Here is a 22695-nt window from a genome sequence, read left to right on the forward strand (position 1 = left end):
CTGGAGCACGCTGTTAAGAATAAAGCTCAGTTCAGTATCGGACTGAGAATAACCATGAGATTCAATAATGATTGCAGGTTTAATTGACATGTTTACAGAGAAATAAGTACTTAAAGCAAAAATCTCATTCTGAAGAAAATTATGGGGACATGCACACACACACACACACACAGCATACACACATTCCCTAACAACCCAGCAACACTCATTGTGCTTAATTTGCAATTCTCTTCAGAGTTTTTTTCAGAGCACATTTGACATCCTTGTTCCTTAGACTATAGATAAAGGGGTTCAACATGGGTACTATATTTGTGTAAAATACTGAGAAGAATTTTCCTTGGCCCATAGAACCAGAAGGAGAGGTCTTGAGATGTGTGAACAGCCCAGATCCATAGAATACATCAACAGTTACTATGTGGGAGCCCCAGGTGCTGAAGGTTTTGGACCAACCCAGAGCTGATGAGATGTGGAGGACACTGGACAGGATCAAAACATAAGAAATGAAAATAATGGAGCTGGATATTATGACAACTGTGATCACAATAATTGAATCCACCAGCTCACTGGCATAGGTGCTGCTGCAGGAGAGCTGGTAGAGGGGGAAGATGTCACACATGTAATGGTTGATGATGTTGGAATCACAGAAGGACAATCTGACCATGTCCCCTGTGTGGACCATGGCACCAGCAAACCCCATCACATAAGAACCAAACATTAGCAGAGAACAGACCTGAGGGGACATGGTGACCGTGTGCACCAGGGGCTGACAGATGGCCACATAGCGATCATAGGCCATGGCTGTCAACACATAGCACTCAGAATGGGCAAAGAAACAGAAAAAAATGAGCTGAGTCATGCATTCTGTAAAGGAGATGATATTCCTCTCTGACACAAAGTTCATCAGCATTTTAGGTGTAATGACCAAAGACTGGCAGAGATCTATGAAGGATAAGTTGAAGGTGAAAAAGTACATGGGAGTGTGCAAGTGAGAATTCAGGCAAATTAGATTAATGAAACTCAAATTCCCTACCACAGTGACCACATGGTTCAGTAAAAAGAGGAAGAAAAGGGGTAACTGGAGCTGAGATTGATCTGTAAATCCTACCAGGATGAATTCAGTCACTGAAGACTCATTTTCCATAGCCATATTCTGCAGGGGTGTGATCTGTGAGGAAATGAGAGAAGTGTCACATCAGGAAGGGACTCAGATGCTTTGCTTCTCGAATAAGGCCTTGTTCTGTGGGGGCTGTGGGGACAGCATCCTGAAAGAAGAGCCAGGGCAGACTCTCCATCTTTAACTTTCTTTTCTTGTTTATCCTTTTCTTCTGTTTTCAGATCTCAACTGTAACTCCTCACCTCCCCTGGACTAACACAATCCGGGATGAAGTCTTTTAGAATGGATACCAAAAGTGATGATCACATGTGAGAAATAAGGAAGCAGTATTTTGAAGAGATGAATAGGCTGGTCAAGGTCATGCAGGTAGAGAATAGAGGAGCCAACAGTTGTACTTGAGACCACTTCCTATGAAAATACCTGAAGTTCGAAGACAGCAAAGTCACTGTGATACCCACAATATCCACTACTCAACCCACCCTCTCCCTCTTATCTTTTAGAAAATTAGTACCTGGCTTAGTGAAAGTGCTAAGAGGTAAAAAGGCTCACAGAGATTATGTAACTTGTCCAAGATCACACATATAATAACTGGAGGAATTTGAATTCCACTATTGTTGTGAACTTCTCCTATTCATTCCCTTTATCCAATCTTTTTAAAAAAATATTTATTTATTCATGAGAGACACAGAATGAGAGAGAGAGAGAGAGAGAGAGAGGCAGAGGGAGAAGCAGACCCCACACAGGGAGCCCCACGTGGGACTTGATCCCGGGACTCCAGAATCATGCCCAGGGCTGAAGGCAGGCGCTCAACCCCTGAGCCACCCAGGGATCCTCCCCTTTATCCAATCTTACCTCAAAATCACAATGAACTGTTTAAGGATGACAAATGACTTCCCCACACTTCTCCACTGCTGTAGCCGTGGCAATGAAAACATCAGAACAGAAGGACTCAGTTGCCCAACTTCCATCCGCCTGGAGACCTCACTACTGCCAGACTTCTAAGAGTTCTTTTCCTTTCGCTTCCCTTCAGACAAAGGCTCTGAAAATGGAGAAGCCAATATTCCTTCTGTTTGTGGATTTGCATAAAATGTCTTCAGGGCAAAGCAAATGTATCAACTCGTATCTCCAAACCATCAGCAAGCTAATATTGTGGATTTATCTTATTCTCTCTGGATCTCAGCAACTTATTCAGAAGCTTGGAAAACAAGGCTCATTTAGCATCAGAGTTGGATCAGGGTCCTGAGGGAAGAAATTACTGAGCCTGTGTTTACAATCCTTTGCCAGTAAGTTAATATAGGTTCCTTTGGGACTCAATGTTCTCCAAGCATCAGTTTATATTAAAAACTTTGGATCCTCTGTGCAGGGGGGGAGTAACCTCCTTTATGTTCCCAGTTATCCTAGAGCTCATGCTCAATTATAAAAGAGGAGTGAGTGTTCAGGGGCAGAGCCATTGCCATTCCCAACACTTTTTTTCCCCATTGTTCTGTGATTGGTATAGAATTATGTAATAACTTTATATTATCCATCTTTTGGTGTCTTTTGTACCTATAGAGAAATATTAAAAGAATGAGCTGTGTGTGTGGGTGTCTGGGTGGCTCAGTTGGTTGAGCATGTAACTCTTGGTTTCAGCTCAAGTCATGATCTCAGGGTTGTGAAACTGAGCCCCATGTCGGGCTCCATGCTCAGTACAGAGTCTGCTTGAGAGATTCTCTCTTCTTCTTCCCACCCCCAGTCTTCCCTCAGCTTGTTCTCTCTCTCTCTCAAATAAATAAATAACATATATATATATATATATATATATATATATATATATATATATATATATATTTAAAAGAATGAGCTCTGGAGTCAATCAAGCTTGAATTCAAATTCCTCCAATTACCATGTGTGTGATCTTGGACTAATTAATCACTCTGAGCTTATTTTACCTCATCTACATTGTAAGTTTAGTAAAAGTTTCTACTTATATTGCTTTGAGGATTAAATGCCTCATAATCTCTAGCACATTTAGCACACTGCTTGGCACATGGTTAAGTGCTAAGTAAGTATTAGTTTGCCTTCTTCTTTATCCTCATCTCTATCTATACATGGACCTCTTGCCCAAGTTCCCAATTCTATACCCAAGTGTTTACTAGACATCTCCACTAAATTGAATTCAGCAAATTCAGCATCTCCTTGTGGTCCCATAACCGTTTCTCTTCTCGCTATCCTTTTCTAAGTTAACGGCACTATCCTTAACCTAGTTAGATAATCTAGAAATGGGTTGTCATTCTGGACTCCTCCTTCCCACTACATTGACATCTGATCTTCAAAGTTTACATATTTCCATTTCCTTAAAATCCCTGGTTTCTAACTTCTTCACTGGACTGCCTTTGAGCCTCAAAGTCTGGAACACTCTAAGTTTCCTTAACCTGGGGTCCTACCATCACCCATTATATTAGCTTTTTCTTGTGTCGTAAATTACCATAAACTTAGTGACTTAAAAGAACACCCATTTATTAGTCATAGTTCTGTAGGTTAGAAATTTGGTACAGAATGTGATGCTGGTTTCTCTGTGCAGGTTGAAATCAGGTGTAGGCAGGACTACAGGACTACATTCCCTTCTGGAGGCTCTGGGGAAGAATGTTTCCAAGCTCATTCAGGCTATTGGCAGAATTCAGCTCCCTGAGGTCTCTATCTCCTTGCTGGCTCTATGCTAGGGGTCACTCTCAGCTTCTAGACACTGCCTGCATTCCTTCTGTAGCCCCCTTGTCTTCAGTCGAGCAATAAACAACATGTGAATCCTTTTTGTGCTTTAACTCTTTGACTTCCCTTTCTGCCACTAACTTGAGAAAAAACTCTCTGCCTTTAAAACGTTTGCGTTATTAGGTTAGGCCTACCCTAATAATCTCCCTATTTTAAGGTCAGCTGTATATATAACATAGCATTAGAGTGCTATCTCATTATATTTACAGGTTCCCCTCACACTCAAAGGAGAGAGGATAATACAAGGGAAAAAATCATTGGGGAGTCATGTTTTAGAATTCTACCGACCACAACCATCTTCTTTGGAAATCTATCCACACATTTTATATAGAATTACGTGTAGAGAATGCAATGTTCCCTTGCTTAAAACCCTTCCACTTCTTTCCCAAAACAAGTGAAACCTCTCATCCTGTCATTGAAAGATCTTTAGAGTTTCCTTCCTAATTGTATCCATAGCTTTATCTCCCATGTCTCCACTTCTTGAATTGTACTCTCCAGTAATACTGAGGAGTTTGATGTTCCTTTCTTACATTTTGGTGATTTTGTTTCCGTAGTGTAGTGGTCATCACGCTCACCTGACACATTTTGGTGATTTTTTGGCTTCTGTTGTTTCATCTGCCTGAAGTGCCTTCTCCCTTCTTCCTCACTTGTATACAACTTACTCATTCTCTAAGACTCAGTCCTGTCCTCATTTCTGATAAAACATCTCTTCTGATCTCTTCCCCTGTCCCTACTCTCAGCAGCTGAAGTGCTTTCTCTGTATGCTGCTGAGGCATCTCGTGCATGCTCCCACTTATACACAACAAGCTTACCCATGTATCTTCATTACACTTAGACTGTACCCTCCTAGAGGGTGAGGATTCAATCCCACTCATTTTCATCCAAGCTACTATGAAAAGACTTTTTCCTTCCTTCTCCCTCTCTTTCTCCCATCTTTAATTCCATATTTCTTTTCTTTTCTTTTTTCTTTTTCTTTTTATTTTTTTAATTCCATATTTCTAAATAACACGGAGTTGCTTCTCAACTTGTTAGTATTAGGCTTTGTCAACTGACTTTAAGTTTGGGAAATGAGATTTAGTCAGTTTTCACTTTCCATCATCACGAACACACTTCTCAGTGTTTTCATTTTCCCAATAGTAATTTTTTTAGTTAGATCAATATTCAGTATTTACATGACTTATAAGGATGTACACGCTCCGCATATCTTTTTTAAACAAGATTTTATTTATTTATTTGAGAGAGAGAGGGAGCATGCACACAATTGGGGGGAGGGGCAAAGAGAGAAGGAGGAGCAGGCTCCCTGCTCAGTTCAATTCCAGGACCTCAAGATCATGACCAGCAGATGCTCAATGGATTGAGCCACCCAGAAGCCCCTATGCTCTGCATGTCTAAGTAGTAAAATATGCTGATTACCTTTCCGTCACAAACCTCCTTTATTGGTTCAATTTTCTATATACTTATAATTAACCTCAACATTTTCCCTCAGTTGTTTAAATCATCTTCCAATACTTTAAAAAACTTTAAGCATTCGAAATCAAATATACATAATTAAAATACAATAAGTTTCCATCTCACTCATGGAAAACCCAAGATATGGTTTCTAAATCATAGCCAGCTTCCTAAAAACAATAAACTTGGACCTAAGATCCTTCCTTCTTATAGCTTCCTTCAACACATACTCTTTTACACTGAGTTGGCCAAAGAGGAAACATTATGAGAGATTCTCAAAGTGAAGTTTTGTGGGTTTGGAACTGGCACACATAACTTGCTCATATTCCATTTCTTAGAACTCAGTCACCAGGTTGTACTTAACTGAAATTCCCTTTCAGACTACATTTCCCAGGGAAATGTCTTGTGACCAAGAAGAAGATAAAAAGAGTTTTTGGATAGCGGGCCTATCCATATCTTGCATGTCTTAATCCCATCCTGATGTCTGAAAGTATCTTTGTTTCATACTCATATTTAAATGATCACACTCAATATGTGAACTTCCAACTATTTCTCTTGTTTTTAGTGTAGTATGACCATATTCACGTGCCCTTCTTCCACAGAACCTCCATTCTATACTTTCTACAGAACAACCCCCAGTCTTCTGTTTCAGGAGAAACATTCACCAGGGGATTTTTTTTTTTTTTTTAAAGACTTACATGGAGCTCTCCTCTTTTTATCTTTTCCTTCACCTCTACATTCAGAGGTGATTTGTGCCACCAAATTACTGAGCATACAGGAAATGATGAAATGTGTCATATCTGCTTCTACCACATAGCTTAGAATTGAGCTTCCTGGGGACTACTGAGTCAATTACTGACCATTTTTCTGCTTTCTAGTGTTCCAAATTTCTTCCCACTCTTCTTCCTCCTATTGTTTCCTTTGTCCCAGTGGGTTAACATAACATACTTGTGCTCCTGACTTCTAATGCCTTTGTTTTTTTTAATTTATTTTTAAATTTAAATTAAATTTGCCAACATACAGGATAACACCCAGTGCTCATCAAATCATGTGCGCTTCTTAACGCCCATCACCCAATTACCCCATCCCCCCACTGACCTCCCCTCCAACAACCCTCAGTTTGTTTCCCAGACTTAAAAGTCTCTCATAGTTTGTCATCCCCTCTATTTTTTCCCAGTTTCCTCTCCTTCCCTTATGGTCCCTTTCACTATTTCTTATTTTCCACATATGAGTGAAACAATATGATGATTGTCCTTCCAATGCCTTTATAATCATTCTAATGAGCTTTCAGAAAGTAAGAGTAGTTAAATACATGGACTCAATCTGCTATGTCTAATCAGAAGTCCTATTGCTGAATTTTTAGGGTGATGTCTGGGAGCATAAAAAATCATAATTTCAGTGGCAAAAAGCACCTGTCCCTGCTTAGAGAAGGATACTGTCCCTAAGGTTTAAAATCCTTCACAAACAAATTATTTGATTATTTTAGAAGTTTTACTGATTCATTTTATTCAAGAAACATCTCTTAGAGGACTTAAGTTGCAAGGCACTCTGAACACAAAAAAGAAAAAGACACAGATGATGCCCCTTGGTTTTCTCAGTTTGATTAGAGAAACAACAAAAGAAACCAACTATTGTACAATTTATAGATAACTGGTGCTAGTCACAATACTCAATTCTTATTATTAGCTTGTCCTTTACAATCTTCACAACTATCTGAGGCAGGCATCTCTGTTTCACATATAAAGAAACCAAAGGTAGGGTTAAATGCCAAAGGTAGGGTTTGCCAAAGTCACAGCAACTAATGGCGGAGCCACAGTCCAAACACAGATCTTTCTTTTTTTTCTTCTCTCAAGGTACCCAGAGGTGCCACTTCAAACTGCATATCCTCTCATTCCCTTCCTGTATATCTTGCTCTGATCTATCAAGGCAAAAAAATTTTTTTCTCACAGTTAGTGAGCACCTACTTTTTCTGACTGTGTTGTAGATCCAATTAGATGCATCACAACCATGTTCCTCTCTCTTTCTGTTTTTTTCCCCACTTGCCCTTGCTTGTTGCAAAAGCTTGAAGCAGAGCAGGACTCAGAGATTGCTCCTTAGGACTTGGAGTTTCTTCTTTTCATATTAAAGTTATTTTGAAGCTTGAATATTTTCTGTCTTTGGATTATGCTGTGATTATATTGTTTTTATTGAGTTTTATTTGTTCTTCTTATTGTTTTGTGTTACTTTTACCAGAGGTATGGCAGGTGCACATCTAAGCAGGTGCCATTTTCTTTGGCTTTTAAACCCACACAAAAATTATTCTTATCTTACAGATGTGGATATCAAGGCTGAAAGAGGTTATGTAAATTGTTTAAAATCTCACAGGAAGTGCAGAGGCCCTCTGGAGTCACTCCCTTCACCCCTTTGCTACAACAAACCACAACCTCAGACTAGTGGAGGCACTGGCTTTCTCTGCTTTCTTCACACTAATGTCATGCCCACAACTATGCTACATGATGTGGGTACTGATGTTGCCTACTGTTCAGGATTGAGTGAGCATCCTTTGTCAGTGGCAGTGGAGCTTCTAGCCCTCGTGGCGTGGTCCACCCTTGCAGAACCCCTGCATCTACAAAGCTGGGAGTAGGGGATGTTGATGGAAGGAGCAAAACATCACAGAATCCCATTGTCTTACATAAAGTTCAACACTTCTTGAAGCATCACCAGTTCTCAGGTTTGGTTGGTTTTCAGAGTGTCGTAATTGTCATTTTGCCAATTCTGTCCAACTTTCTTTGCTGATCTTCTCACTCAGCTGTAGCTGGACATTCCACTGAGGTTCTTTTCGGTTTGAAATACCCATCTTTTTCAAAAAATGTAAATTGTATGACTTATTTCTAATAATTTTTTGGTGGAAAAATCCAAAATTGTAGCAAATGAGTTGATATGATATGAAACTTGTTTCTTAAGTCCTGACTTATTACTGAGAAAGTCAATAGTGATATTGCTTGCCAAAGAGGAAGCTAGATTCTTGTCTTTTGGGAAGTACAAAGATTACACAAATTTCAGTAATTGTTAATTTAAACACCCTACCATCTTACATTTTAAAGTTTAGTCATATTTATAATTTATCATTTAACCCATTTAACAGATAAATGTTTTGTCAGGTAGCTGTATTTTGGCTTACACATGTGGGGAAATATATAAGGGTTTATGTAGAGAAACAATAGAAATGGACTCTGATACAGTGCTGTCAATAACATTTCAATTAAACTGGGAAAAAAGTGATTCTAGCTTCTTTAAACAGAAAAACATTAATAGAAAGGACATTAGGAATTAAGAGATTTGGTTTGAGGTTGTAAAACCAAATTTGGAGAAGAGGTAAAACCAAGCCAACTGCAGGGGTCAAGGGCAGGAAGTATTTCAGAGGAATAGTCTGGCCACGTTATTGGCCTTGATGCTGCAGAAGTTCCACTCTATTCACGCCACTGACTCACCCTTGGATACAGCTGCAGCCACATGAATGGTTCCCAATTGTCTCACTGTGTTTGTGTAATTTGTTCCAGGTCAAAATCTTAGATAAGAGTTATGGGATTGACTGAGGGTAGGTGAGTGTGCCTGTCCTCTGTTTGCCACCCAGGCTTTTCCTCCCTCTTCGATTCTATAGTGGAAGTTTGGGCACTACTACATCCCACCAAGATGATGCAAGATGAGGATTCTATCTAAGGCATGAAGTAGGACTCTCTTCCATCTTCCCAGGAGACAAGTATGTGCAAACATGCTTTCCTATTTATAGAAAAGAAGAAATTATGTTTTCAAATCTATAGAGAGGTTTACATAAAATTAAATATTATATTTTTTGTGGTAATGAGCAATTTGTGCTTTTGTAGATAAGTTTTTATTTAAAAATAATTGTAGGGGCACTTGGGTGGCTCAGTGGTTGAGCATCTGCCTTTGGCTCAGGTCGTGATCCTGGGTCCTGGGATTGAGTCCCACGTCGGGTTCCCTGCAGGGAGCCTGCTTCTTTCTCTGTCTATGACTCTGCCTCTCCCTGTGTGTCTCTCATGAATAAATAGATAAACTGTTAAAAAATAATTGTAGATTTATAGAAAAGTTATAAACACAGTGCAGAGAATACCTATGTATATTCTTCATGCAAATTCTCCCTAGTATAAATTTTATACATATCTGTGGTACATTTCATAAGACTGAGAAATTAACTTCAGTACAACACTGCTAATGAAAATACTGATTTTGTTTTGGACTTTACCAGTTTCTCCACTAATGTCATATTTCTGTCTTGGATCCAACTTAGGAAGCCATGTTGCATTTAGTTGATACATCTCCTTAGTCTTCTCTGATCTGTGACAATTTCTTAGTCTTTGTCTTTTTTAAATGACTTATAGCAATTTTAAAGACTGTAGGTCAAATATGTTGTAGAATGTCCCCATTTGGTTTTGTATAATATTTCCTCATGCTCAGACTGGAGAATAATGCTGAGTGAAGAGTCTTTACTACTGCATCATAACAAAGTCTATATGATATCAACATGACTTACCACTAACAATGTTAACTCTGATTAACTGGTGAAGGTAGTGTCTGTCAGTTTTCTCCATTGTAAATTTATTGTTTTTCCCTTCCACTGTAAATTTACTATTTTCCCCAATTACTTTATTTTGTACTCAATTCTTTGGAAGCAAGTCACTATGTTTAGGAGAGAGGAATTAAGCTCTACTTCCTGGAGGGGAGTTATCTAGATATGTATTTTTGAAAGTCATACAGACTCATGAATATTACTTTATCCTTTGGTTTATAATCCAATACTATCATTATTTATTTTGTTTTCCAAATAATTCCAGCTTTGGTCCTTAAGAGCTCCCAGGTTGAATCCTATAAATTTTTGACTATGACTCCATCTTCTTTTTAAAGATCTTTTTTTTCTTTTTTTTTTTCTTTTTTACTCTCTGACATTATGAGATGCTTCGGAATCATTTTGTAATTTCCTTGTTCCAGCTCTAAAGTGAATCACTTCTCCAAAGAGCCCTAGTTCTTATTATCAGAGAATGTTATTTAGAAATAAGACCTGGGTGCTTGGATGTGTTCATTGCTACTAGGGTATCACTGCTTCCAGGCCCTCTTGAAGCTACCTCAGCCATCCAGCCAGCCTAGTAGTCTTTAAGCTCTAGCAAGCACCCTCAGCCCCTGTGTTTAACTAACCTTTCTTTGTTTATCTATAGATCATGCATTCTTTTTTTTAAAAAAATTATTTATTCATGAGAGACACACACACACAGAGGCAGAGACACAGGCAGAAAGAGAAGCAGGTTCCTCACAGATAGCTTGATGCGGGACTCGATCCCAGGCCCCCCCGGGGATCACAACTTGAGCCAAAGGCAGTTGTTCAACCACTGAGCCACCCAGGTGCCCTAGATCATGCATTCTTTCCTAGAAAGAACAGAGTGCCTCTGTAGGTCAGGAACCAGAAACCTGACCCCCTTGCACAATCCCCATAACCAAGGGCATGTAATGGAGAAATGTTAGGGACACTGGCACTCCTTTTATTAATTTTCCTAGACTCTTTGAAAAACCCCTGGGCCAGGCAGAAACCTTGGAGTTGGCCTTTGAACAAGAGTCTGTCTTCTTTCCAAGTGGCTGGCCTCCTGAATAAGGCTCATATTCCTTTGGAATCAAAACTCTTTTTTAAAGAAAATTTTTATTTATTTATTTGAGAGAGAAAGCACAAGTGGGGTGGGAGGGGCAAAGGGAGAGGGAGAAGCAGGCTCTCCACTGAGCAGAAAGCCCTGTGGCGCTGGATCCTAGGACCAGGAGGTGAGGACCTGAGCTGAAGACCCATGCTTAACCCACTTAACCACCCAGGTGGCCCTTCAATCAAAACTCTTGAGTATTGTTTTTTTGAGTGACAGGCAGCACACTTGGGTTTAGGTAACACTTTCAGCAAAAAGAGGTGGGAAATATGTATACATATTCAAAGTTTTCTATGTATCTTCATATCTAGTTATTCCTGTATCTGTCTGTCTTACTATATAATAGAAACCCGAATTAATGACGCTAGTCTAGCAACACAGGGTTCATTACAGCCTTCCTCTTTTGCGTATGTGTAACTTATTTCTCTGGCAATGAGAAACATGGCTCCATTATCTACGATTTTTAACCTCTTTGATTAGATATCATAAGTTTATGGTAAAAAGCAATGTATATAACATTGTACGTTTGCTGCTCAATTTGTTTTTCACAGGAGTATGCTTGCAGCTCTGAAACTCGGTTACATGCATACTGGGATTGATTGAATAAAAATAAATCGTAAATAATAGAAATTTTGTCATACTGAAACGTCTCTCCCGGGCCAATCTGCTTACGATGAAGAAGATGGTGGTCATTTGATGGGATGAGCATTGGGTGTTATGCTATATGTTGGCATATCGAACTCCAATAAAAAAAATATATAAGAAGAAGAAAGAAGAAGAAGAAGAAGAAGAAGAAGAAGAAGAAGAAGAAGAAGAAAGAAGAAGAAGAAGGAAGAAGAAAAAAAGAAGGAAGGAGAAGGAAGAAGAAAGTGAAGAAGAAGAAAGAAAAAGAAGAAAGAAGGAATAAGAAAGGAGAAGAAAGAAGAAGAAGAAGAAAAAGGAAGAAGAAAAAGGAAGAAGAAAGAAGAAAGAAGAAGAAGAAAGAAGGAAGAAGAAAGAAGAAGAAAGAAGAAGAAGAAGGTGAAGAAGAAAGAAGAAGAAGAAGAAGAAAGAAGAAGAAGAAGAAGAAAAGAAGAAGAAGAAGAAGAAAGAAGAAGAAGAAGAAGAAGAAGAAGAAGAAGAAGAAGAAGAAGAAGAAGAAAGAAGAAGAAGAAGAAGAAGAAGAAGAAGAAGAAGAAGAAGAAGAAGAAGAAGAAGAAGAAGAAAGAAGAAGAAAAGAAGAAGAAGAAGAAGAAGAAGAAGAAGAAGAAGAAAGAAGAAGAAAAGAAGAGGAAAGAAGAAGAAGAAGAAGAAGAAGAAGAAGAAGAAGAAGAAGAAGAAGAAGAAGAAGAAGAAGAAGAAGAAGAAAAGAGACGACGACGACGGTGCAGAAGTCGAGGCGACCTGGGCCCCCGCTGCTCCGGGAGGTGGAGCTACAGGCCGGGGCCGCCCCGCACCCCGGGCCCAGCCTCCTCTCTGCGCCTGCGCCCGCGCCTCCTCCGCTTGGCGCCAAGGGCCTTCCCCCAAGCCCCCCTGCATTGGAGGGGCGGGTGCCTCGGGGCCCCGAGCCCGAGCCCAGCGGCTGCCTGCCCCTTACCTTCTCCCGGGAGTCTCCCGGGGGGGAGGCGGCTGCTGGCGCCTGCGGGTCCTCGGCCGGTGCTGCAACCCCAAGGATGCGCGGCAGGACCGCAGCTGGGAGCCCCGGCGGCAGCCCGGGGCACGGCGGCCGCAGGAGACAGGCGTCCCGTGGGCCCTGCGGCCTCCGCCGAGGCCAAGACCTCGCACTGCGGCGCCCTGAGGCCACGCAGCGCTGCGCCAGGCCGCCCACCCGGGGCGTGCAGTCCCCGACGGGGACAGGCGCGGGGCCACCTCGGGTGCCCGGAGCGGCCGCAGCCCCTTGGGGTCGCCGGGGTAAAGGAGCGGTTCCGGGGCCCCGGCAGGGAAGGCGCCCCGGGCGGCGAGGCGGGGAAGGTCACGCCGAGATCCCGGTACGTCGGGGGCGAGCAAGCAGTTCAGGCTCCTGGCCCAGCAGTTCCCTGCTCCCTACCGTCGGCCAGAGCCCGGGGCCTGGGGCCGCAGTCTGGGGCCCAGCTGACCGCCCCGGGGATGCCTTTGCGCCCTTGGCCTCCAGCTCCTCAGGGCCCCACGCCTTGCCCCCGCCAACTCCCGTCCTCTCTCAGCGCCTCTCTGGGCCTTCAGCCACCTCTTTGTGCATCTGCCTCCACCCCCTTAGGTCCCCATTCACTTCAGGGAACCCTCTCTAGTCCTCCATCTTTCAGGGGGGCCCATCTTTTTGTGCCTCCGCCCCCATTCTCTCAGGACCTCGTGTTTTGGGGCTTCTGCATTCTCAGGGATCCCCTCTGTTCACAGCCTCCTACTTTGCTTCTTCACTCTGCTGCCTCTGTACTATTCTCTTGGCAGCACCATTCTCTAACTCAGGACCTCGCACCTTCTCACGGCCTTTTCTCTCCCATCCTCACTCCAATTGGTGAGGTCTCGCTTTTTGCCCTGCTTGGGTTCTCATTTTTCTTTGGCTGCCCCCCCCCGCCCCCCGCGAGCTTTTATTGGTGGCCTGTCCTTTTGCGGTGGGGAAGCAAGAGCTGGTTGCCGGTAGTTTTTGAGGGAGAGATGGAGCCAGACCCAAAGGATGCCTCTCTTAGGAAGTGCAGTAGGGTTAGTGCAGGCGAGGGGGCAGGGCACAGAGGATCCGTGAGAGGCTGCCCTGCCGATGCCAGCTGAGACAGATCTGGTTCTCTCCTCTAGCCAAGGTTCCAGCTAGCACCTGGTGGGCAGTAGGAGCGTTAGGCTTTGCAGCACAGTAAAACTCAGTCTGGATGGATGATGTTACCCCAGCTTCATGAAGGATCCCTGGCATCCTCTGACAGGCACATGTTCACAGGCCCATCCCTAGCTATGCCCAGAAAGGGGATGGAGGAGAACTGCTTGTTCTTTCTTTCTTTCTTTCTTTCTTTCTTTCTTTCTTTCTTTCTTTCTTTCTTTCTTTCTTTCTTTCTTTCTTTCTTTTCTTTCTTTCTTTCTTTCTTTCTTTCTTTCTTTCTTTCTTTCTTTCTTCCTTCCTTCCTTCCTTCTTTCTTTCTTTCTTTCTTTCTTTCTTTCTTTCTTTCTTTCTTTTTTTTTAAGATTTTATTTATTTATTCATGAGAGACACAGAGAAAAGGCAGAGACATAGGCAGAGGGAGAAGCAGGCTCCATGCAGAGAGCTCCATGTGGGACTCGATCCTGGAACTCCAAGATCATGCCCTGAGCCAAAGGCAGACACTCAACTGCTCAGCCACCCAGGTGTCCCAAGAACTGCTTGTTCTTGAATAGGCAAGGGCAGGGGACAGAGTATGGTGGTGCCTGAGCCCCAGCCCACTGCTCACGGGGTCCTGGCACACCGTGAGGTAGGAGCAGTCCTTGCCCGCAGGTACCCAGCAGACCTCAACATCACACTGTTGTTGGATTCTTTCCTGTTTGTCACAAACCTGCAAAATTTGTCCAAGTTTGTTTTCTTACTTTTCTTGTGTCTTTTTCACCTCCAAAGAGTGACTTTGATTTCGAATGACACATTTTGGCATTAAATGCTTAGAAAGTCTCCCCCTATAGGTTCTAGCACTGTGAAACGAGAGTTTCTGCTATTTCTTTTCAGATAGTTTTTTTTTTTTTAAGTGTAAGAAATCACAAGAACAAAAGGTTTAAAGGACGAGGCCACTGAGCAAAAGCAGCCATTCTGAGAAGCTGAAGAAGGGAGAATTGTGGTATTTTGGGGACACTTTCACTCCCTGACAACTTACTGTCTGTTACCAAAGCCACTTCTCAGGTAGGGGTGGAAGCTGGGACATTTTATGGGTGGAAAGGTCAGGTTTGTTTTTGTGCACCCTGATGTATTGCTGTTCTGAGAGACTGTTCTAGGCTTGCTATTAAGGGAGAACTATTGCAGGAAGTGAAGCATTCTGCTCATGCAGAGGCCAGAATTTGGGAGCCCAGCCAGGGCCCTTGGAGCCTCCTGTGTGTATCCTCCCACATCTTGCTAAATAAGACATCTCCCAAAATGTGATTCTTTACATTTTGGTGTTAACAACAAAACACACACACACACACACACACACACACACACACACACACGCACACACACACAAGTAACGATGTGCATTTTCAGAAAGAGTAATGTTAGGACATACTCTGTGTTCCCTTTGTTATTGATTATAAGACCAATGAAATTCTGGGTGTCCCAGTCTTTATTCTTGAAGAATGAGAGTCTTGACTTAGGTTGGCTTAAATAAAATTCCAAGATGAATTCTGTAATAAGATCATAATATGAGCAATATATATGACATAATGGTGTAATAACAAGTTTTTACTGTTTTCTCCACAAAGAGTACCAATTTCAACAATCACCCACAGATGAGAGAGCCTTTGTGGAAGTCCAGAAGTTTAGCAGAAAAATTTCAGCACGTTTTTAGAGCAAAGAATTCTAAGATTGGATGCATTTGAAGAAGGTAAGAGGAATAGTTTCCCCTGCCTTTCCTAAGGCGTAGCTCAGTGCCAAAAGAGGTGTTCTAATAACCTGTGACTGTGATTCCTCTCACTGCACAAAGTGAGACCATGAGAGTGAATGCCTGGTTTCTTCAGCTCTGAGACACTACCAAAGAGATCCACTTTTCATCCCATTCAGCTTGCTGAGGTATATTGTGTGGCTGAGGATGGGAGTGTCTGGGAAGGTAGCAGGTAGGGCTGTTGGAGGGCATCAGAGGGATGTGAATCCTACTAATTGTGCCATAGACCCCATCAGGAAGCTTGCTAATGAGCCAGTGGAGATGCCCTCAAGTAGTCATGGGTACCTGCCCACTCTGTGCACCTTACCCACACATACCCTCATCCTGTGGATGGTTTTCCACATGTGCTTCCAGTGAGAGAAAGCCTTTGTAGATGGCTAGTGAGCACATGCAGAAAGATGGCCTGATTCTACAGGCTGGGAAAGATCACACACTCGAGCATTCAGTTCCACCCTAGGGAGAACAAAAAGGAGGCTCTCAGCAACTAACCTAGCTTTGTAGGATTGAGGGAAGGCATACAAGTCTAAGAATTCTGCCATAAGATGAAATAAGACATTTGGAGCAGTAATAACCATAGAAAAGGTCTGAGAAAGCCTCAGAATCACTACCAGGGGTAACAGAAGGTAATTTTCTCATAAAGCAAGTCAGGAAGACTGGAGGAGGTGACGTTTTTTCAAATATGAGGATAGCAGCAGTCTTCAAGGAATATGAAAAATCATGTAACCTGGCACACCAAAGGAACACAATAATTTTTTAGAAAGAGATCCCAAAGAAATGGAGATCTGTGATTTGTCTTATAAAGAATTCAGAATAGCTGTTCTAAGGAAGCATGGCAAGCTACAAGAAAACATGTAAAGGCAATTTAATGAAATCGTGAAAACAATACACAGACAAAATGAGAAGTTTAACATTAAAACAAAGAAAGCAGGAATTCTGGAGCTGAAGAATACAATGAATGAAATGACAAATGCAGGAAAGAGTATCAGTATCAGACTGGCTGGAGCAAAAGAATGAGTCTGTGAAGTAATAGACAGGACATTTAAAATTATGCAGTGAGAATACAGGAAAATAATGAAGAGGGATAAAGAAAGCCCACAGGACCTTTGGGATACCATTAAGAGAAACACTGTAGACATTTTTGGAATTTCAGAAAAAGAAGGATGGAGAAACGGGCAAGAGAGCTTGGTTAAAGGGATAATGGCTGAGAAGTTCCTAAATCTGGGGAGAGATTTGGACTTCTAACTTCATAAAGTTAATAGGTCACTCCAATATTTCCAAAGTGATTTTCTTTAAGACATATCATAATTAAGCTGTTTAAAATAAAAGATAATTGAGATAATTTTCAAAACAGCCAGATAAAAATAACCCTTACATACCAGGCAACTGCCATAAGGCTATTAGCAAATTTCTTTGGAGAAACTTTGCATCCTAGGATGATATATTTAAAGAAAAAACTGTCAACCAAGAATACTTTACTTAGTAAAGTTGTTTCTCATAAATAAAGGTGAGATAAAGACTTTCCCAACAAACAGAAGCTGAGGTAATTCATTGCCACTACACCTTCTTTATAAGAGATGCTGAAAGGAGTTCTCTGAGCTGAAGCAAAAAGACACTAACTAGTAACATGAAAAAATTAGAAAATAAACAGCACACTGGTAAATATAAATATATTTAGTCAAATTCAAAATACTCTAGTACTAAAATATTATGAACTACTTAACTCAACTGAAGGTTAAAGGACTAGAGGTTAAGATTAAGGTTAAGACAAGGATTAAAAATAACTATAGCTAAAGAATTTGCTAAAGGATATATGACATAAAAAGGTAAACTGTGACATCAAAAACAATATGAGAAGAGAGTAAAAGAATTTTTACATGTGATTGAAGTTATTGCCTCAAAATAGACCATAATGTCTACAAGATATTTTATGTAAGTCTCGTAGTAACCACAAAGCAGAAGCCTACAGTAGATGCAAAAGGGTAAAGAAAAGAGAATTGAAAGCATACCATTATAGAAAGTCATCAAGTCACAAAGAAGGAAAGCAAATGAAGAAGAGAGGAACCAGGGAACTACAAAACAGCCAGAAAATAATTAAGAAGGCATTAATAAGTCCCTGCCTGTCAATAATTACTTAAAATGTAAATGGTTTAAATTTTCCAATCCAAAGGCATAGAGTGGCTGAATGGGTAAACAAACAAAAAACAAGACCCAACTTGCCTACAAGAGACTTACTTCAGCTTTTAGGACACATAGACAAAGAAGATGATGATATCATGATGATGATATGCAGAGAAGACATTATTACTGATGCTGCAGTAACACAAAGGATCATAAGAGACTATGATGAACAATTATATGCAAATTGGTTAACCTGGAAGAAATGGATATGGTTTTAGAAACATACAGCCTGGCAGCCTGGGTGGCTCAGTGGTTTAGTGCTGCCTTCAGCCCAGGGCATGATCCTGGGGACCTGGAATCGAGCCCACATCAAGCTCCCTGTGTGGAGCCTGCTTCTCCCTCTGCTTGTGTCTCTGCACCTCTCTCTCTCTCTCATGAATAAATAAATAAAATCTTAAAAAAAAAACCCACACAGCCTACAGGACTGATTCATGAAGAAATAGGAAATCTGAACAGACCAATAACAAATAAAGACATTGAATCAATAATCAAAAACCTTCTAAGAAGGAAAAGCCCAGGACCTGATGGTTTCACGAGTAACTTTTACCAAACATTTAAAGAAGAATTAATGCCAAATCTTAAATTTTTCCAAAAATTGTAAGGAGAGAACACTCAAATTCATTGTATAAGGCCAGAATTACCCTCACACCAATACCAGGCAAGGACACTATAATAAAACTACAGGCTGCTATCTTTGATGAATATTGATGTAAAAAATCCAAGCAAAATTCTAGTAAGCTATATTCAGTAGCACGTTAAGAGGATTGTACACCATTATCAAGTGGGATTTATCCATGGGTTGCAAGAATGGTTCAACTTATACCAGTCAATATATGGAACACCCCAGATTAATAGAATAAAAGATAAAAATCATATGATCATTCTCAATAGATGCAGAAAGAGCATTTGACCACTTTAAACATCCTTTCATTATTAAAACAGGACAGGAGATGGATTGCAAAAGAGTAGAAAGAACTTTTGAGTATGATAGAAATGCTTTAGGTCTTGATTATGGTGGCAGTTACATGATTGCATTATTTTTTGAAAGTCATTGAACTGTACTTGTGAAGTGGATGCATTTTGTTGCATTCAGATTATAATTCAATAAAATTGACTTAAAAAAAGAACATTGTAAGAACCAGTCTCAACTGTGATCTTCTTGTCTCTGCCCCTGAAACATTTTCCATCAATAAAACAGATTTAGTTTTGTATTCAACAACAGCCTCATTATTTTTAAATTACCATAGAAGGTTGAATGAATATGGGTTGTAAAAAATTCAGTGTGACTCAATAATAAAAGAAATGGAGCATTGATGCATGCAACAATTGGGATGGACTTAACGACATCATGCTTAATGAACAAAACCAGTTTCAGAGGTTATACATGGTGCAATCTTATTTGTTGAGGCTTTCAAATAACTCCACTCTAGAAGTAGAGAAAAGGTTAGTGGTTGCCAGAAGACACAGAAAAAGGGGGGGAGGGGATGAGTGTGACTGTAAAGAGGTAGAATAAGGGAGTTCCTGTATGGTGGTGGTACAGTCCTCTTTCATGATTGTGGTCATGATCACATAATCATGATCTTGATCACATACTACAGACAACATGGTCAGATCACATAGATCTACACACATAACACAAACACACAGTATATGTAGAATTGCTAAATACTAGAAAAATTGTAGTCCTGTATCCTGTGAATGTTATTTTACTAATGTCAATTTCCTGTTTTGCTATTATGCTACAGTTATTAAAGATGTTACTGTAGTAGGAAGCTGGGTTGATTTCAAGGAACTGTATATATTATTTTGCAGTTTTCTGTGAATCTGTCATAATTGCAAAATAAAGAAAAATTAGGTGCCTTCTCACCAGGATGATCATAAATTAATATGTAACTGGGAATTCTAAAGCCATATTTTCTTGAAATAGAAGCTTCTTAACAGTATTTTTCTGATAGATTTGATATAATATATTAAGAGCAAAGACATATTGAGTCAGAACAACCCAAGGTAATTAAATTTCCATGAAATAATGGATCATTTTATATTAAATGATTTTTATTAAATAATAATCTCTGAAATGAGTTAAAAAGTTCCTTTTGGGGATCCCTGGGTGGCGCAGCGGTTTGGCGCCTGCCTTTGGCCCAGGGCGCGATCCTGGAGACCCGGGATCGAATCCCACATCAGGCTCCCGGTGCATGGAGCCTGCTTCTCCCTCTGCCTGTGTCTCTGCCTCTCTCTCTGTGTGTGACTATCATAAATAAATAAAAATTAAAAAAAAAGAAGCTAAACCTCTATAGAAAAAAAGTTCCTTTTGTTTGTGTCTATATAGTTTGCTTACACACTGAATATTTAAAAAGACTCAAATATTTTAAAAAGGCAAAATAAATATACTTTATTGAAATGTTCATAAATCTTTTTAAATTTAAATCCTTAAAACTAATATGTTACCTAGAAATATAATTAGAGAAATTTTCAATAACATTGAAAATAAGAAGGGACAGCATAGAATCCCTTCTTATATTCTCTAGGGAATGTAGAATCCCTGATGGGAAATTAACATTTACTGTCACAATTAGGGTATAAACAGAGACCCTAGTTTCTTCCCTGCAGAGCTTATCATGATGGGAAGGTCCTAAGGGAAACCTATGGGTACCTGGATTTCTAATCAGATTAAAAAATAAATAAGCCTTAAGCAAATGCCTTGAGGTCTATGACACACACTCAGGTGTCAAGTGTGTAGTTGCTCTTAATATTTTCTTAGTAAATTTATAATGACAAGAATGACTCCTGGAACACTCAGACTGTGAGATCTTTGATATGACTCTCTTGCCTATTAAGGAAGAAGACTGTGACTAAATTTGCTCAGCTTTGATATCTCAAAAGCCAGTTCTTCCAGTGGAGGTGAAACACACATAAGGGTCAGCACAGTTCTTTCAATGGAAGGAGAGTGAGTTAATCAAGTTTCTATTTATCTCTCATACTCTCTGTTCCTGAAAATGAGGAAAAAATTTATATTGAATTACAAGAAACTCAAAAGTATGGAGCTCTGATTATACCACTTGCATTATTCTGAGCATACCTTCTCTGTGTTGGCTTCATCTTTGGTCTGGTAGTGAGATAGTTAAAGCAGTACTAAGTGACACATGCAGAGTATAACAGCATCAAAGGAAGAGATTTATCTCTTTCTTAAGATAAGGTTTTTAATTGAAATAGGCTTGTAAAAGAGTTTATGTGTTATAAGCATGAAGCTTGATACATTTTTCACAAAAGTAACAACTAATTTAATCAGTACCCAAATTATGTTTCTTTTCCAAGCCCTTCTACAAAACCGAGGAAAGCACATCCACCTTCCTTTATTCATTCTGTCCAGCGAGGGTGGAACAGAGAAGGAGAATGTATAGAAACAGCGGAGTATATGATGAATTATAAATCTTAGGCTATAAAGGTTCTTCTCAATATTTGTTATCAATTATTGACTTCATGGATTTTTGCAGTATGTTATCTGAAAACACTATGGACTGGTAGGGTCTCTCTTCTAGGAAGCACAGTTGTAATATAGTCTGCCTAAGAGGAATCCTCTCTTTCATGATAGTCATCACAGGGGAACTGAGGTATCTGGTAGGATAATGGAAACATGAGCAGGAACTAGAAAGGGAAGGATCAGATGAGTAGGAGGGCATGATGGGGATACACCCCACTGCTGAAGCTCACCAGCAGGTATCCTTCATCCTAGCTACTTCATCCCTGTATCTTCTAGTAAAAACAGGAGCATTTGTTTGTCACATGCAGCTCATGCAACAAAAGACAGAGCGATTTTAATGTTGCGGGGCATGTGGTAGTCCATTCTGGCCCTGTGAAGCAAAGGAGAACTTATTTGAATTCTGTGTCTTCTCATAAATGACAGCGTGTAAGGAGGGAGCTGGGTTTTCTATTAATGGGATTTTCTTCTGTCCTCACAGATTTCCAAAGAGGAGAATATTGGTTAGAAATGACTCCTTAGTGACTGAATTCCTTCTTGCTGGATTAACAGACCGCCCTGAGCTCCAGCAACCCCTCTTCTTCCTGTTTCTGATGATCTACATTATCACCATGGTGGGCAACCTTGGCTTGATCATCCTCATCGGTCTCAATTCTCACCTCCACACTCCCATGTACTATTTCCTCTTCAATCTATCCTTCATTGATCTCTGTTACTCTTCTGTTTTCACCCCCAAGATGCTGATGAACTTTGTATCAAAGGACAATATCATCTCCTATGTTGGGTGCATGACTCAACTGTTCTTCTTTCTCTTTTTTGTCATCTCAGAATGCTACATGTTGACCTCAATGGCCTATGACCGCTACGTGGCCATCTGTAATCCATTGTTGTATAAGGTCACCATGTCCCATCAGGTCTGCTCCTTGCTAACTGTTGCTGCATATATGATGGGATTTGCCGGAGCCTCTGCCCACACAGGGTGCATGCTTAGACTAACGTTCTGCAATGTCAATATCATCAACCATTACCTGTGTGACATCCTTCCTCTCCTCCAACTCTCTTGCACCAGCACCTATGTCAATGAGGTAGTAGTTCTGATAGTCGTGGGAATTAATATAACAGTACCCAGTTTTACCATCCTGATTTCTTATGTCTTCATCCTCACTAACATTCTTCATATCAAATCTGCTCAAGGAAGATCAAAAGCCTTCAGTACTTGTAGCTCTCACGTCATTGCTCTTTGTCTTTTTTTTGGATCAGCAGCATTCATGTATCTTAAATATTCTTCTCCTGGATCTATGGAGCAGGGAAAAATTTCTTCAGTGTTCTATACTAATGTGGGACCCATGCTCAATCCCCTGATCTACAGTTTGAGGAATAAGGATGTCAAAATTGCACTGCGGAAAGCTCTGATTAAAATATGGAAGAGAAACATTAGGTTCTAGAAGCAGCAACAATATAAAGAAGTTCAGTTTTTGTTTAATAATTATTGGTATTTTTCAAGATGTGACTGTGTCC

At 40.5% G+C, this 22695-nt stretch overlaps 2 protein-coding genes across 2 annotated transcripts; one reads left to right on the plus strand and one right to left on the minus strand.

Annotated features, from left to right (window-relative positions):
• Window positions 1–214: 214 nt before the first annotated feature.
• Window positions 215–1150, minus strand: LOC121500343 (olfactory receptor 143-like). Its single transcript, XM_041771989.1, has one exon. It carries the CDS (start codon window positions 1145–1147, stop codon window positions 215–217), a length of 933 nt encoding a protein of 310 aa, XP_041627923.1. The 5' UTR covers window positions 1148–1150.
• An 11488-nt stretch (window positions 1151–12638) lies between these two features.
• LOC121500867 (olfactory receptor 8B3) lies at window positions 12639–22622 on the plus strand. The gene is made up of 2 exons (XM_041772980.1): window positions 12639–13174; window positions 21659–22622. The coding sequence occupies exons 1-2, from the start codon at window positions 12639–12641 to the stop codon at window positions 22620–22622; spliced, it is 1500 nt and encodes a 499-aa protein (XP_041628914.1).
• The last annotated feature ends 73 nt before the right edge of the window (window positions 22623–22695 follow it).

This window comes from Vulpes lagopus, chromosome 10 (assembly GCF_018345385.1).
Source record: "Vulpes lagopus strain Blue_001 chromosome 10, ASM1834538v1, whole genome shotgun sequence".
In the NCBI taxonomy this organism is placed as follows: Eukaryota; Metazoa; Chordata; class Mammalia; order Carnivora; family Canidae; genus Vulpes; species Vulpes lagopus.